The following is a 13,402-nucleotide window of genomic DNA, read 5'->3' on the forward strand; positions in this document are numbered from 1 at the left end:
ATTCCTGGTCGGTGACATGTTAACTTCTCATCTGGGACAGTAGTAGCAATAGGAGACCAAAGACTCCCAGAGCTAGGGAGGAAGGGAGTGGAGAGAAGAGTGGGAAAAACGTGCTGCATTTGCTACCCAGTGACCCTTGCAAGAACTGGCACGGCAGTTCAGCGCTCTCTCTCTCTCTCTCTCCCCCCCCTACACTCAGTTGAATTCTTCACTACTCACCATTAAGTCTTACTTATGAACAATATCACTCATGATCTGTCTCAGTTGGAAGCACTCTCGCCTCTGACTCAGGCTGTGGGTTCAAGCCCCACATCAGGACTTGAACTCACATAGTCCAAGTTGACACACCAATCCGGTGCTTGGGGCATCCTGCATGGTCAGAACTGCTATCCTTTGGATGAGATGTTAAACCAAAGTTTAATATGAGTTAATACATTAACTGCCTGTTCAAGGGGATGTTAAAGATCCCATGGTATTACTCGGAAAAAGAATGAAGTTTATTCTGGTGTCCCGGCTAATAAACCCTCAAATAAAATTGGTCACTTACTCCATGGCTGTTTGTGGGACATTACTGTTTGCAACTGGCTGACGCGTTTCACACATAAAATACACAGTCAATCCACTTTACAGTATATCCTGTGAAGTGCTTCGAGACATCTTGATGATGTGATAAGGCACTATATCAAATGGAATTATTATTATTTAAAAACTGCAAGGGGTTAGTACAAAAGCTGATTTCTGGTTGTATTGGTCAAAACAAAGTTTTTTTTCTGGGGTTTGGTACACCCCAGAAAAAAAATTCCCATCCCCAGAGAATAGAGTTCAAACCCAGAAAAAATATCTAGATGTGTACTAAAGGTAACTAGATGCACTCTTGAATTGTTCATTTATTTTCAAGGTATATGATAAAGGCAGGTTTTGAATTTGACCTGCCATTGTCAAATACAAACTCACAAGTGCTGACAAAGCCTTCACATGAAATACACAGATCCAGTTTAAAGCTATTCACCTTTAAATTTCTTCAACACAAACCAAAATATTTTGTTTACAACTTTTAGATTATGGGGCAAGTCTCAGAATTTAGATTAGTTTCAACTTTGCTTATGTGTCAAGGGCATGGAACACACAATCCACAAATAGATAGGAAATGGGGTCTAATTTGCAGCTGTTTCAAATAGGATTTCGTAATAAGTCAAAAGTGCATCAGCTCTACGACCTTCCAACAGGATTTACATTGGAGCGGAGTTCCTTAAAATAATGAAGCTTACTTTCAGTTACTGGAAAGAATCCTCAATCGGCTTCCTAGAAGCATAGAAGAATCACAGAATCCTACAGCGCAGAAGGACACCATTCTCCCATCGTGCTGCTCTTTGAAAGATTTCTCTGATTAGTCCCACTCCCCCAATGTTTCCCCATAGCCTTGCTTTATGTTATGAAGGAATAATTTGAAATTGATGCACATTAGACCAATTTCTGTCTATGTTCTATACGTGACATTCTCTCATGACCTTTATCTTTTTCTGATCCAGTTTGCATTAAAAAATAAATATTTCTGAACAAGACAAGTTAATGAGCCAAAAGAGATGCCATATTTTCTTGAACTTTTGATTCCACAAGATCTCTTCCAATAACTCCACTTTCTGTACCAAAGACTTCTGAAAACTACACTCATATGCAGCACATCCTTGGCTTCCACCATTTCACGTTAATTAAAATCACTAATGATCATCTTCTCTCCAGCTCACCAGCCTCTTCACTGATTCCTTCACATTTTCCCCAACTGTAACTGCCAGCAAGAGGCCCACCTCTCGCCCTCATAACAGCAACAATTTCTGCACTCAACACTCTCATTTACCCAAATATTCTCATTCATCCACACATCATTGGCTGCTCCTTCCCAGGTTTATTTTTCCCCACATCGCTGCCTCCTCTTGGCCTCCTCAATTACTCATTCAAGTCCAATGAAAGTTTGAGTTGCAGGATTAGGGAGTTTTCTCAAGACAATCTACTATTGTAAAAACATGTCCTCCCAATTCTCCTCTAATGGGATTTCACAGATCATTACTCTTCACTGATTTGAATCCATTTTCCCCCTACATCTCACATTTAACAGCATTCCAAACTGCTTCTTGTTTTTTTAAAAAAGTGCGTCTTCCTGTGTGTGTTTTTTTAAAAACTTCACATCTTCCAACCTGGTTCGGCTGGGTTTAAATTGGGGGGTGGGGGGGGGTTGTGTAGAAGCAGTAGTGTAACTCAGGTCACTGTTTAAGATCTAACATTAGGTTTATGCCTAAATGCGCCACATCTTTCTCTTTTGGATCTGATCTTGATGAACTACTGTGGATTTTCAGCACGCTTTCTTTCTTTTTATTTAAAAAAGGCATTATAGTTGAACTCAACTTTCTATAGACAATAATCCATTACTTTGACAAATTCAAATCATTGTCTTGTTAAAGTACTGCCTGCATTTCCCACTCAACGACATTAACATGAAATGGCAAAGGACAGCAGTTGTCTCCTAAAATCCCAGTTTCATATTGGTGGCCTTTCTAATCCCGTCGCTCAAACCAGAAAATGTAAAGAATGAAATTGGTCGCCTGGTTTTGTGTTTCACTATAACCAAAATTTTAATTCCCCCATTGGCCATTTAAACTACCAGGAGGTTATTTTAACAAAATTAAAACTAGTACGATTTTCATACTGAATGGAAAATTAAATAAATTCAATTATTCTTTTCTCTTCATGGTGATTTTATTGTTTTCATAGTCCCCAAAATCAGTTAAAATGTAGAAACTTGAAGCACAGGTTATTTAACTACAGAAGAGACAACCAGTAGGTTAGATAATTAAGGCAGGTGCTTTTAACTTGAAGACTTTGGACATACTTCTTACCAAACATTTAATGGCGTTAACAATTCAACAACTTTCATTATAAGCACTGTAACACATTGTTGTAGAGCAATCTGTGGCCAATCTTTTTGGCTTTACATTCTTCTCTCTTCCCCCCACACAAAAAAAATAAGATTACAATGGACAATATTCCAATTTCCTTTGTACTGAAATGGGAGCTGAAGATGGCAATGCTACTGCATATCACTTGAACGGTTTAAGAGCTAAATTGTTAAACTGTGAGACATGCTTAGTCATCAAAATTTGATCATTTTTTATCCTCATGTAATACAATTAACAGAATTGTGTTTGTTCTTTCGACTACTGCTTTCCTCACTATCTCACAGGGCTGGGAAATGTTGAGGATTACTCACTAGGAATCTGACGCAACCAACCACACATTCTAAATTCACAATAAGTTAACTTCTTCCAAGCTGAGGAAATATGTTCTTCAATTGTGAGAAGTTTGATTGTAAAAAGATTAAATACTGTATTACACAGCATCACTTCCTGGAGCCTTGGTTTGGTTGCATTTGTCTAACAGTAGTTGCTGTGGGAAGGCACTAGCCTGACATTTTTTCCTTCAATCTCTGGTGAAAACTTCTAACATAGGAAACAGTCCTGAAGCCTAAATGGAAGATGTTTGGTGTCAAGATCTCAGTAATAAACCCTTGGTCTAATTTGCTTTCCTGCCCTACTTGTACACTTTGCCAAATGTAAGGCTGGTTGACTAATTAATTTAGTTCAAGTAGCAAACTCATAGTTTCTCATATTAAGAAAGCCTTAGAACAAAAGATTCCATTTTCTAGCCAACAACTCCCACATGGGATTTGAATCTTCTGAGCTAATGTCAGAAAATATCTATCCTGTATAGTGTTTTTCCTGTAAGCTTAAGTTTCTTGTGACAGAATTCTTGCATTCAGAATTAGCATTTTGAATGATGGTGTAAAGTAAAAAGTACTGGCACAGCTAGTGTGTTTTACATAGTGATGCCTTGAACTAAAACCTCATGACAATAGATTGAATTGCAGTGATTCATGCAGAATTTCAGAATTCCACACGTTTGCATATTTGATTCAGTTTGAAGAACATTTGAAGACCATTATACGCTAGGTAATAATAATAATAATCCTTGCATTTGATATAGCGCTTTTCATGTCGGGAGGACGTCCCAAAGCGCTTCACAGAACACACTGTAAACTGAATTGACTGTATATATGTGGGCGAACGGGGCAGCCAATTGCGCACAGCAATGTCCCACAAACAGTCATAGATTGAAAATGACCAATTTATTATTGTTACATATTCTTTTAAAGCTCATATAAAGCTCCCACTCTCCCTGGATTCCTGTTCCCTTTTGGATCTGGCCAGTTTGAACCTAGAAAAGTGCATAGCTGGATTCAAATATCTGGGAAAAAATAGAGGACATAGTTCCCAAGATCCTGTAGAATTTGTTCAAGTCCCAATGTGAGGTTTGAACCCACAACTTTCTTCCTCAGAGGCGAGAGTACTGCCGTCTGCGCCAGGTTGACAGGAAATTCAGTTTCTCTTTCCCAAAAATGTTTTTTATTAAACATAATCTTCACACCACCAGATGTATTGATTTGTTTCAGCATTGTAGTAAAATTCACAATTTAAAATCATTCAAGAAATTATTAATATCCAATACATCTAATGCTGTTGAACTAAACTTTTCATTTATAAACATGGACCATTCTTACCAATCTGAAGCAAAATAGTTTATACTGCATGTTGAGAGCGGAACTGTTCTTTCCCTCCTCCTCATTGTGTTACTGCAGAAGTGTTATCACTGAATCTATTCTTTGCCAATTGTTATTCTCAAGCCATAAAGTTGATGGAACACAAATGGACACCTCAGCTTTCACTTTAAAGTTTAGAAGAAATAATTGTGGTGTTACAGCAATCTCTTGCCATGAAAGATTCCATCATGAAGACGCTTGTGGCATTGGTTATATTTTAAATCAGGATTACTGAAACTACCCTAATAAATATTGCCTATGTACTCTTGTAATAATATGTTTAATATACTACCTTTCACGTCAGGACATCTCAAAGCGATTTATAGGATGCCTCTTATAGTGACCTGTGTATTTGTAGGCAATTAGCAATTACTGTATTAACAATTACAACTTGCAATTAGTTGCCCTAATTCCCATCTAAATTGGCAAACTGAATAATTAATGATGTTCAATCCCATGAACATATCATTAATAAATAATTTTCACAAAGCAGCATGACAAAAGGATCTGGAACTTCCTGCAGATTCTTATGCCATAACTAAAACAATAAATAAATGTAGTCTCAAATATGATCTCCAATAGCTTAGTTAAAGATACTGCATTGAAAATGCAAGATTGATGTCTGAAATACCAAACCGGTTGTTCAGAGTTTCTGAATAACTATCCTGTTTGAAATTTAATTTGAGATAGTGGTGACATTCTCCATCTGTTAATGCGCTGTGGGAGATACAGGGCAAAGTAAGGATCTTTCCTGGAATCAGGGGGAAGCTGGATGAGCCATCACTAAACACTCCTGGCCGTGGTCCCAAAGGAGCTGGCAACTGGGAAGCCATCCTCTCCAAGTTTTCTTATTGTGCAATTGTAAAACAGAATATAATAATTTCTGTAAGACAGTAGTTAATTGCTCTGCCCCAAATGAAGGGACTGTAGCACTTTGGGGTACCTTACTGGGAATAGAATTGCAAGGTCTGCCGACTGTCAGTTTTTAGGGAGGGTTTGGGGAATGAAAAGGCCTTTTAATATTCAATTTGATGTCTATCAGATGATAAACCTACTCATTAGAAAATTTTGACTTAAGCACTGGAGTAAGATGTTCAAAAACGGCTAACATTTAAAATCAGACTGCATTAGGATTGTTACTATATTAATGGAAAAGGTAGTGGATGGAGCCTGGTTTGGCTGCTGATGTTAAAAGATAAAGGCAAGGAGGCTAGGCGCTGTAGGGGATGAGAAGAGGTGTTGACAGACACGGATTCTTCCAAGATCTGAAGTGGATGCAGGCACACTGGTGTTGAATTGTCAGGTATAAAGTCAACAGAAAACACAAAAATTAAGTGGAAAATTATTTATTAAAAGGGACTGTGGTAACATTGGTAAGGCTGTCAATATAATATTTAGCATTTTAATATGGTTGTTAATTTATGCTGAAGATACTTGTGTAGATCTAGCATGTGTGTTCATTAAATAAAAATCTGCTAATTCCATGGCTCTAAATCAGCCCATTGTTTAAATGTGCAAACATTATGGTTAGAAGTTAGAGGCTGTCGATTTCAAAGTACGACCACTTGCAATTACCCAATGAGCAGATTCTACCAATTCATACGGAGACTTGCACTTCTTACCATTTGGGTTCTTACCCTTCACTCTTGCTCATGCTGAGAAACGATTCCAGAGATCAACCACTCTCCAGTTCTCCAAGTGGCCATTCATCATGTATGAGCCTTGAAGTTTGGGTGCCAGCCACCATCATCAGATCTCACCAGGGAACGCTGTGCTGTGATTGGTTTGCATGAGGTATCCATGACCAAACGATTGCTTCAATCAATCCACTACTAACAATGATACACCAAACTAAATTCAAGAGGCATAAATTACCAGTTGGGACTCTTCACAAATGAACTGCAAAGGTGCAGACTTCAAAATCTTTGAAATAATGGAGATTGATTTAGCCCCAAGCTGTTACTTTCCCATCTTTATTTAACCTTCCCACAACATTTTCTATCATTGGCGTACATTTAGACATAGTACAAAACCTGGCTGCTTGAACCCATAAGTAATTTGAAGGCATGTTTTCATTTTGGCGCAATTCTTGATAATTATAATAGCAAGCAAAGTAGATCATGGCAATTGTTCCATTTGAATGTTGTTGCTGCTGTAATCAGACACTGGCTATTTGCATTCAAACATTTCAGACAGACTTTCTGTATGGACCTGAATAACCTTCAGAATAGCTGCTCCCTTGATCATTGTACCATTGTAACAAGTTGTTCAAAACACCAACATTACAGAATTGTACATGCCTTTAATATGAATCTGGGAAACATGCCCTACAACTAAAGGTCTGCTTTCTCCAATTTGTTCCCACCAGTATAAATAAGTATTAAAAATCAAATATAGCAAAAAAAATTGTTGTGTAATTTAAGATCCACATTCTCCAACCTTTTACCTAATGACTTCTCAAATTGAACTCAGTATGGCCCGTTGGATTCTATCTCTGTTCCTGGTCCCCAGATTCGTCATGCTTAGGTGCTGCTCCACGGGCAATAGAATTGACTGCCATCAACATCTCCATTATTGGAGCACGCAATTACCAGTATGGTAGAAAAATCTTGGTCTTTTTCATTCAGCAATTCCTATGGTCAAGTGGCCACTGTTCATGTGTGAGCCTTGTTCACAGCAGTGCTTGACATCTCCATATCCAGCTCCCACACATGAACTAACAGTAGAGGGTGCTGAAGAGGGACCAACGGCAGGAAACCTGACTGATTTTAATCTACCCAACCGAGCCAATTTAGCCTACCCATGCAGCACTGGCTGAGGCCAGGAAACACAGCATGGACCAGGATTTGAAACAAACATCCTGGACCATAAGCTGCAGCTCTATCGACACCATCATAAGGTCACACTTCACTGGTTTATTGTAAATTCAGAATACAAATTCCTTTTGTAGTTGAGATTCCTTCAGGAGGCTGGGAATGCCCCCATTGTACATTTCAAGAATAATCACAACAAACTGACCCACGCAGAACAAAAGATCCAAGGTTCACTTTTAAAGCAAACTACACTATTAGCCTGAGCTCAGGTCAAGCATTGCACACACACCAGGATTCGTCTTGAATTGAATACAGACCATTTAAAGCAAAGTATGAAAGACATGATAGTACGCCAACAAAAAAAACTAAATGATTACTCCTGGACATGGGAAAAGCACTGGTTTAGTTCTATTATAAGCAGGACAAGAAATGAACCTTCTGAAGGGTAGCCCCTCAGCATTAATGAAACTCCTCCACCCCAGAAACATCTATTGGTTGGTTTGGGTAGGATTGCTTTCCATGTCCAGAACGCTGTTGAGCCACACTTAATGCATGCTGAAAGTGAAAGTTCATTGCCTACCCACCAAAGTAAATCAGTGACATAGAATGAGATGCCTTCCTTGGTTGCCTTGCTAACTTTTCATTGGACTTTTTTTTTGGTCAACCGGGTGTCTGACACATGCAGAAACCCATCACCATGCTTAAGAGTATCCAAACCAAGCTGAGATTTTGGTCCATCCTACCTACACATGGAAATCCCAGAGATAGATTGTTGGAATGGAATGCGCTCTCTCTCCCTGGAGCGATGCATCCTGCTTACCTAATTCCAGGAAGTATTAGGTGCAGGTTGCCAAGAGCCAAGACTTGGGGCCCCAGAACCTATGATTTGGTGTTGGGTTAACTGCTGGAATCTAACCAGCTGAAACCACATAGCTGCCATTGATATCTGTCTGGCAAGCTTTCCCGTTGCTTGTCCAGCTAGGACCACATTACCCGTTAGGGCTTTGGCTTGCAGGGTTAACAGGAGCTGAATGGGATGACTCCCTGCCCCGAGTGACTGGTCCAAATCGGATCTGTTTCTTGCTCTGTTCAAGATGGTTCCACGCAGTAACATAAATGGTGAATTGAAGTGGAATGACTGAATCGGCTGAAGTAGCCGCTTGATGAAACCTTAGCACACTACTGCAGTTATGCCACCTACTGGATCTAAAAAATTAAAACACATTTCCCAACAATGTTCTCTTGTTAAGTGAGGTAGCCCGAGTTACATAACATTCAGGTTATACATACCACCGACCACCTTTAAGATTAGAATAATCCTGTGCTAATGTTGTATAAAATACAAAAACACACAACACTGATAGCTGTGTTTAACACAGAGTAGGAACACGCCAGGCAGTGGGAATAAGTAGTTGGGAAGCGAGTGCATTATGGAATGAATGGGTTGAAATTAGCTTCTGGAGGCAGCAACTTCCAACAAGAATTGTCCAGTTTAGTCAGTCATTTGCAGAGAATAAAACAGCCTAAACAGCAAGAGAAGAGCCCAGAAAGCAGGAGGCTGGTTTGGCTGCAGACTGTCTGACAACCACATGGCTGGTTGGAGTAGTTTATCTGAACAGGCATTTATTTCAAGCAGTCAAAACACAACTGACTTTTTGGAAGAGTCCGCAAGGTTCCCCCCCGGCATTAAAACAAAATTCGACATTTGCTTCCCATCGAGCTGCGATGCAATACTTTTAGAGAGGCCAGAATTGATGTCCCTGCAAAGCCTGTAATGATCAGAGATAGCGAGACAGACAGCCACCCACTTGGCTGTAACAAGATAAACTCTCAGAATGACTGCACTACACAAGGGGAGAGTGAAGGGTAGGAGTGAACCGAATCAATGATGTGAACAGCTATTTCTCCCATCAGACCAGACATTATACAATTCCGAGTTGCTTTTTTTTAATTAAAAATAGTTTCAGTAGGAAAAAGAACTGGGCACTATTATTTTAAACCATAGTTATGAGGTGATGACATGCTGCGTTGAAAGACATGGCTAGGTTTTAAGGTCAAGCGTTATGATATAAACAGATTGGTTTCTTTCAGGTTATGATGTAATTTTACTTACTGTATGTCACTTTTTTTTCAAAAAGGGACTTCCCCCCCCACAAAAAAAAAGAACTCAAAGTCTAACTCAATTAATTCACGTTTATAAGATCTTGATATCCAAGCAAGAAACACTGGAGATGAAGGGTTGGGTTTATTAAACCCATGGGCATTGAGTCAAGATAATTAAGTGCATCTTAGCACTTTTATTGAAGTTACTCTCATTATAAAGCCTAAGTCTGACCGGAATAAGTTACAATCGCAATCTAGATTGTATGCATCATGTTGGTCTTGGCAGAATCCAAACAGATGTGATAGGATTTGTTTATCTTTTGAATGTAGTTAGATCAGGAATTCTCATCAGCATCAACCTCACTCAGCTCAATGCTGAGAAAAGGTCAGGTTTTCCCCATATTCCAGTTACTGAACAACAAATCATCAACTGGTGACTTTTTAAAAAAACTCCCCCCTTCCCCAGTTTTTTCCTACTGAAACTTTTTTTAAAACAAAAAAAAGCACCTTGGAATTGTATAACATCTGTTCTCTGAACACCATGTTACTTACACACCAGAGAAATGGCTATTCACATCATTAATTGGGTTCACTCCTGCCAGTCTCCCTAAAAATACAGTCAATACATTTTACAGTATAGTCTGCTAAGCGCTTTGAGACGTCTCGAAGACACGATAAGGCGCTATATCAAATGTGAGGATTATTATTATGCAGTCTAGTGGTTTACCTTGTTTCACAGAAATTTCCATTCTTATATACAGTATATATACACACACACACACATACACACACAAAAATCTATAAAAGAAATTTGTCAACCTCACTAACATCAACAGTTCAGATCGCAGATAGAATTAAAATAAAATTCTCCAAATGTCAAGAGGCTGTTATGTTAGTTCATTAACTTCGTACACTACACACCGACTTTGGTTCACCTACGAATGGGCGCTCACTATGCTTTACACTAAATCCTGCTAAGTGCTTCGAGATGTTCCGACGACGCGATAAGGGGCTACACATAAAACAAGTATGTAATAAGTACTACGATTGCTTTTATATTTTCAAGTTAACACGTTAATTAATTAATGCACATTAGGAAGGTATACTTGGGGAGTCTTAAAATGTGCTTGGGATCTTTTTGCGTCGCCTCCTCTCCTTCTGGTGTTTAACAGCACAGCCGAAGAGAGCATTTCATTTCATTCATTTCCCAGCATTTCATTCATCACCGACTTTAACGCATTCCTTTTTTTTCCCCCCAGTCAGTCCAAAAAAAAAACAACCAACAACCCTGCAAAACTGTGCAAAACGCCACTCATGACCATGCAGGCAGAGTGCACAAAAAAACATCATTAAAGTAAGATCGCTGGTTTATATAAGCGGATTTTTTTTTTTTGGGGGGGGGGGTGTTACAGGCACCTATTTTAATGTTATCATTACATTGCCCAACAGTTTCACCAACGAGTTGAGGAAAAGGGGGGGGGGGGGGGGGGTCAAAATGCATCCTTAGCATTTCCCAAGCTTTTTGGTGAGCATGAGAAACTATTCCACATAATAGTGCACACCCCCTTTGCAACTTCCACGACGCCTGTGCATTTGCCATTTAATTGAAACGAAAGGTCTTTGGCAAAACATAGCCCATTGCACACACCTACACACACACAACACCACACACTCACACAACACCACACACTCACACAACACCACACACTCACACAACACCACACACTCACACAACACCACACACTCACACAACACCACACACTCACACACAGCCACGGTTCGTAAAGGGATTGCGCCGACAGAGCCGTGGAAACGAGGTCAGGTTAATCATTAATGATACGAGGAACGTCGATTTGAGCCCCGTCGCGTCCACGGACGATTTCTGCACCCTCTCTCTCTTGCAAAAAGAGAAAGAGAGAGAAAAAGAGAGAGAAAACAGTCCAAGGTACCAAAACACCTCCAGCATCTGAGACTGGACTCTGGCGGTGCGTTACTGCTGTGGGGTTTGCAGTTAACCCTGCACTGGCCCCTCTCTGCAGTGACTATCCATGGGTTGAGAGTACAGAGAGGGACATGCACTGAAGTGCTCAAATGTACAAAGCAAATCACAGCCCCAAAGACTTATTCATTCCACCGCCTTCGTTACGATTGGTTCGCCCCTCTCTCTCTCTCTCTCTCTCCTCTCTCCCTCCTTCACACATGCACCTGATCCCGAATAGTGTCCCCCCCCCCCAGCACAGCACCTACACTTACATGCCACAGCCCACACCTCTCAGCCTGTGGCAAACACAATTATATTATTTTCTTTTTAACGTGAAATAATTCTAGTTTTCACCACACCCCCCACCCCCCAGTCCCCACTCCTCCACTCCACTCTCTGGGGCTGGTGGTCGCACTTCGATCATTTCAAGTAACAAAACACCAGTCACAAACACATTTTTTTCCGCAAAAAAACACTCACACTTTGATGATTGCAAGTTTCGTTTTTTTAAAAAAAAATCCTCAAAGGACTTTTTTTTTGTGTGTGTGTGTTTGACAGGACTTTACGAAATCAACTGTACAACACATTATATATATATATATATAAATGAAACACACACATATGTATAAATGAAACACACACATATGTATAAATGAAACACACACATATGTATAAATGAAACACACACATATGTATAAATGAAACACACACATATGTATAAATGAAACACACACATATGTATAAATGAAACACAGTCACACACATATATAAATGAAACACAGTCACACACATATATAAATGAAACACAGTCACACACATATATAAATGAAACACACTCACACACATATATATGTGTATAAAACACACACTCACACACACACTGGAGTCACTCTCGGGGGGGGGGGTTAGGGTGTGTGGAAAAACTCACCCAAAAGTGAGCGTGACAGTTGACCATCATGGTCCTCTCGATGAGCTCGTCCGGACACTCCAGCAGGTGATGGCCGGACACGACACCTGCGTTGTTGACCAGCACGGCCACCCCTCCCGCCTCCCTCCTCACCAGCTCGGCCGTGCGGTACACGCAGTCCCGTTTGCTCACGTCGCAAGTGTAAGTGTACACTCGAGCGCCCAACTGCCGCACCTTCTCGGCCGTCTCCTCGTTGCTCTGCTGGTTGATGTCCCACAGCACCAGGGTGGCTTTCTTCTGGGCGAACTCCAGGGCGAAGAGCCTGCCCAGCCCGCCGCCGGCGCCCGTGATCAGGCACACCTGATCGCACACGCTCTTCTCCCGGGGCTTGATGAACCATCTGGCCGCGGACTGCACGAAAGCCCACAGCACCCGGAAAGTCACGACGAAGAACTCCACCAGGATATGCATAGCCGAGAGGGCGAACCCAACAACACCACCACCACTACCACACACACACACACAAATATATATATACACACACAAACACACACACACACACAGAGAGAGAGAGCGAGAGATATAAATAGCAAATGCCTTTTGTCTGGAAGAGGTGAGAGGATGTTTTGGTTGGTTGTGAGGTGCACAGCCCCGGTTACGTTTGGGGGGGGGGTTTTTTCGCGCGTGTGAGAGTGTGTGTGGGGAGGGGCTTGTGTTGTGCCTGTGTAGTGACTGTGTTTCCTTGTGTGGTGGTGACTGTGCTGTGCCTGTGTAGTGACTGTGTTTCCTTGTGTGGTGGTGACTGTGTGGTGGTGACTGTGTGGTGGTGGTGGTGATGGTGGTGGTGCAGCCGCCTCCCCGCACACACTGAACATGTTCAGCTCCGGCTCTGCCTTTAAATACGCCACAGCTCACCCGCCCGCCCGCCCGCCCGCTCACTCACTCAGGAC

The 13,402-nt window shown here is 40.9% G+C and overlaps 1 protein-coding gene across 1 annotated transcript in view; it reads right to left on the reverse strand.

The window, feature by feature from the left end:
- LOC103174570 (retinol dehydrogenase 10) overlaps positions 1-13,137 on the reverse strand; it is a 37,512-nt gene extending 24,375 nt beyond the window's left edge. Inside the window, exon 1 of the mRNA XM_007886986.2 lies at positions 12,474-13,137. Coding sequence (XP_007885177.1) covers positions 12,474-12,923 — 450 coding nt within the window. The 5' untranslated portion in view covers positions 12,924-13,137. The remainder of the gene's footprint in view (positions 1-12,473) is intronic.
- Positions 13,138-13,402: the final 265 nt, after the last annotated feature.

The sequence above is a fragment of the Callorhinchus milii genome, unplaced genomic scaffold, assembly GCF_018977255.1.
Source record: "Callorhinchus milii isolate IMCB2004 unplaced genomic scaffold, IMCB_Cmil_1.0 Scaffold2, whole genome shotgun sequence".
Lineage (NCBI taxonomy): Eukaryota > Metazoa > Chordata > Chondrichthyes > Chimaeriformes > Callorhinchidae > Callorhinchus > Callorhinchus milii.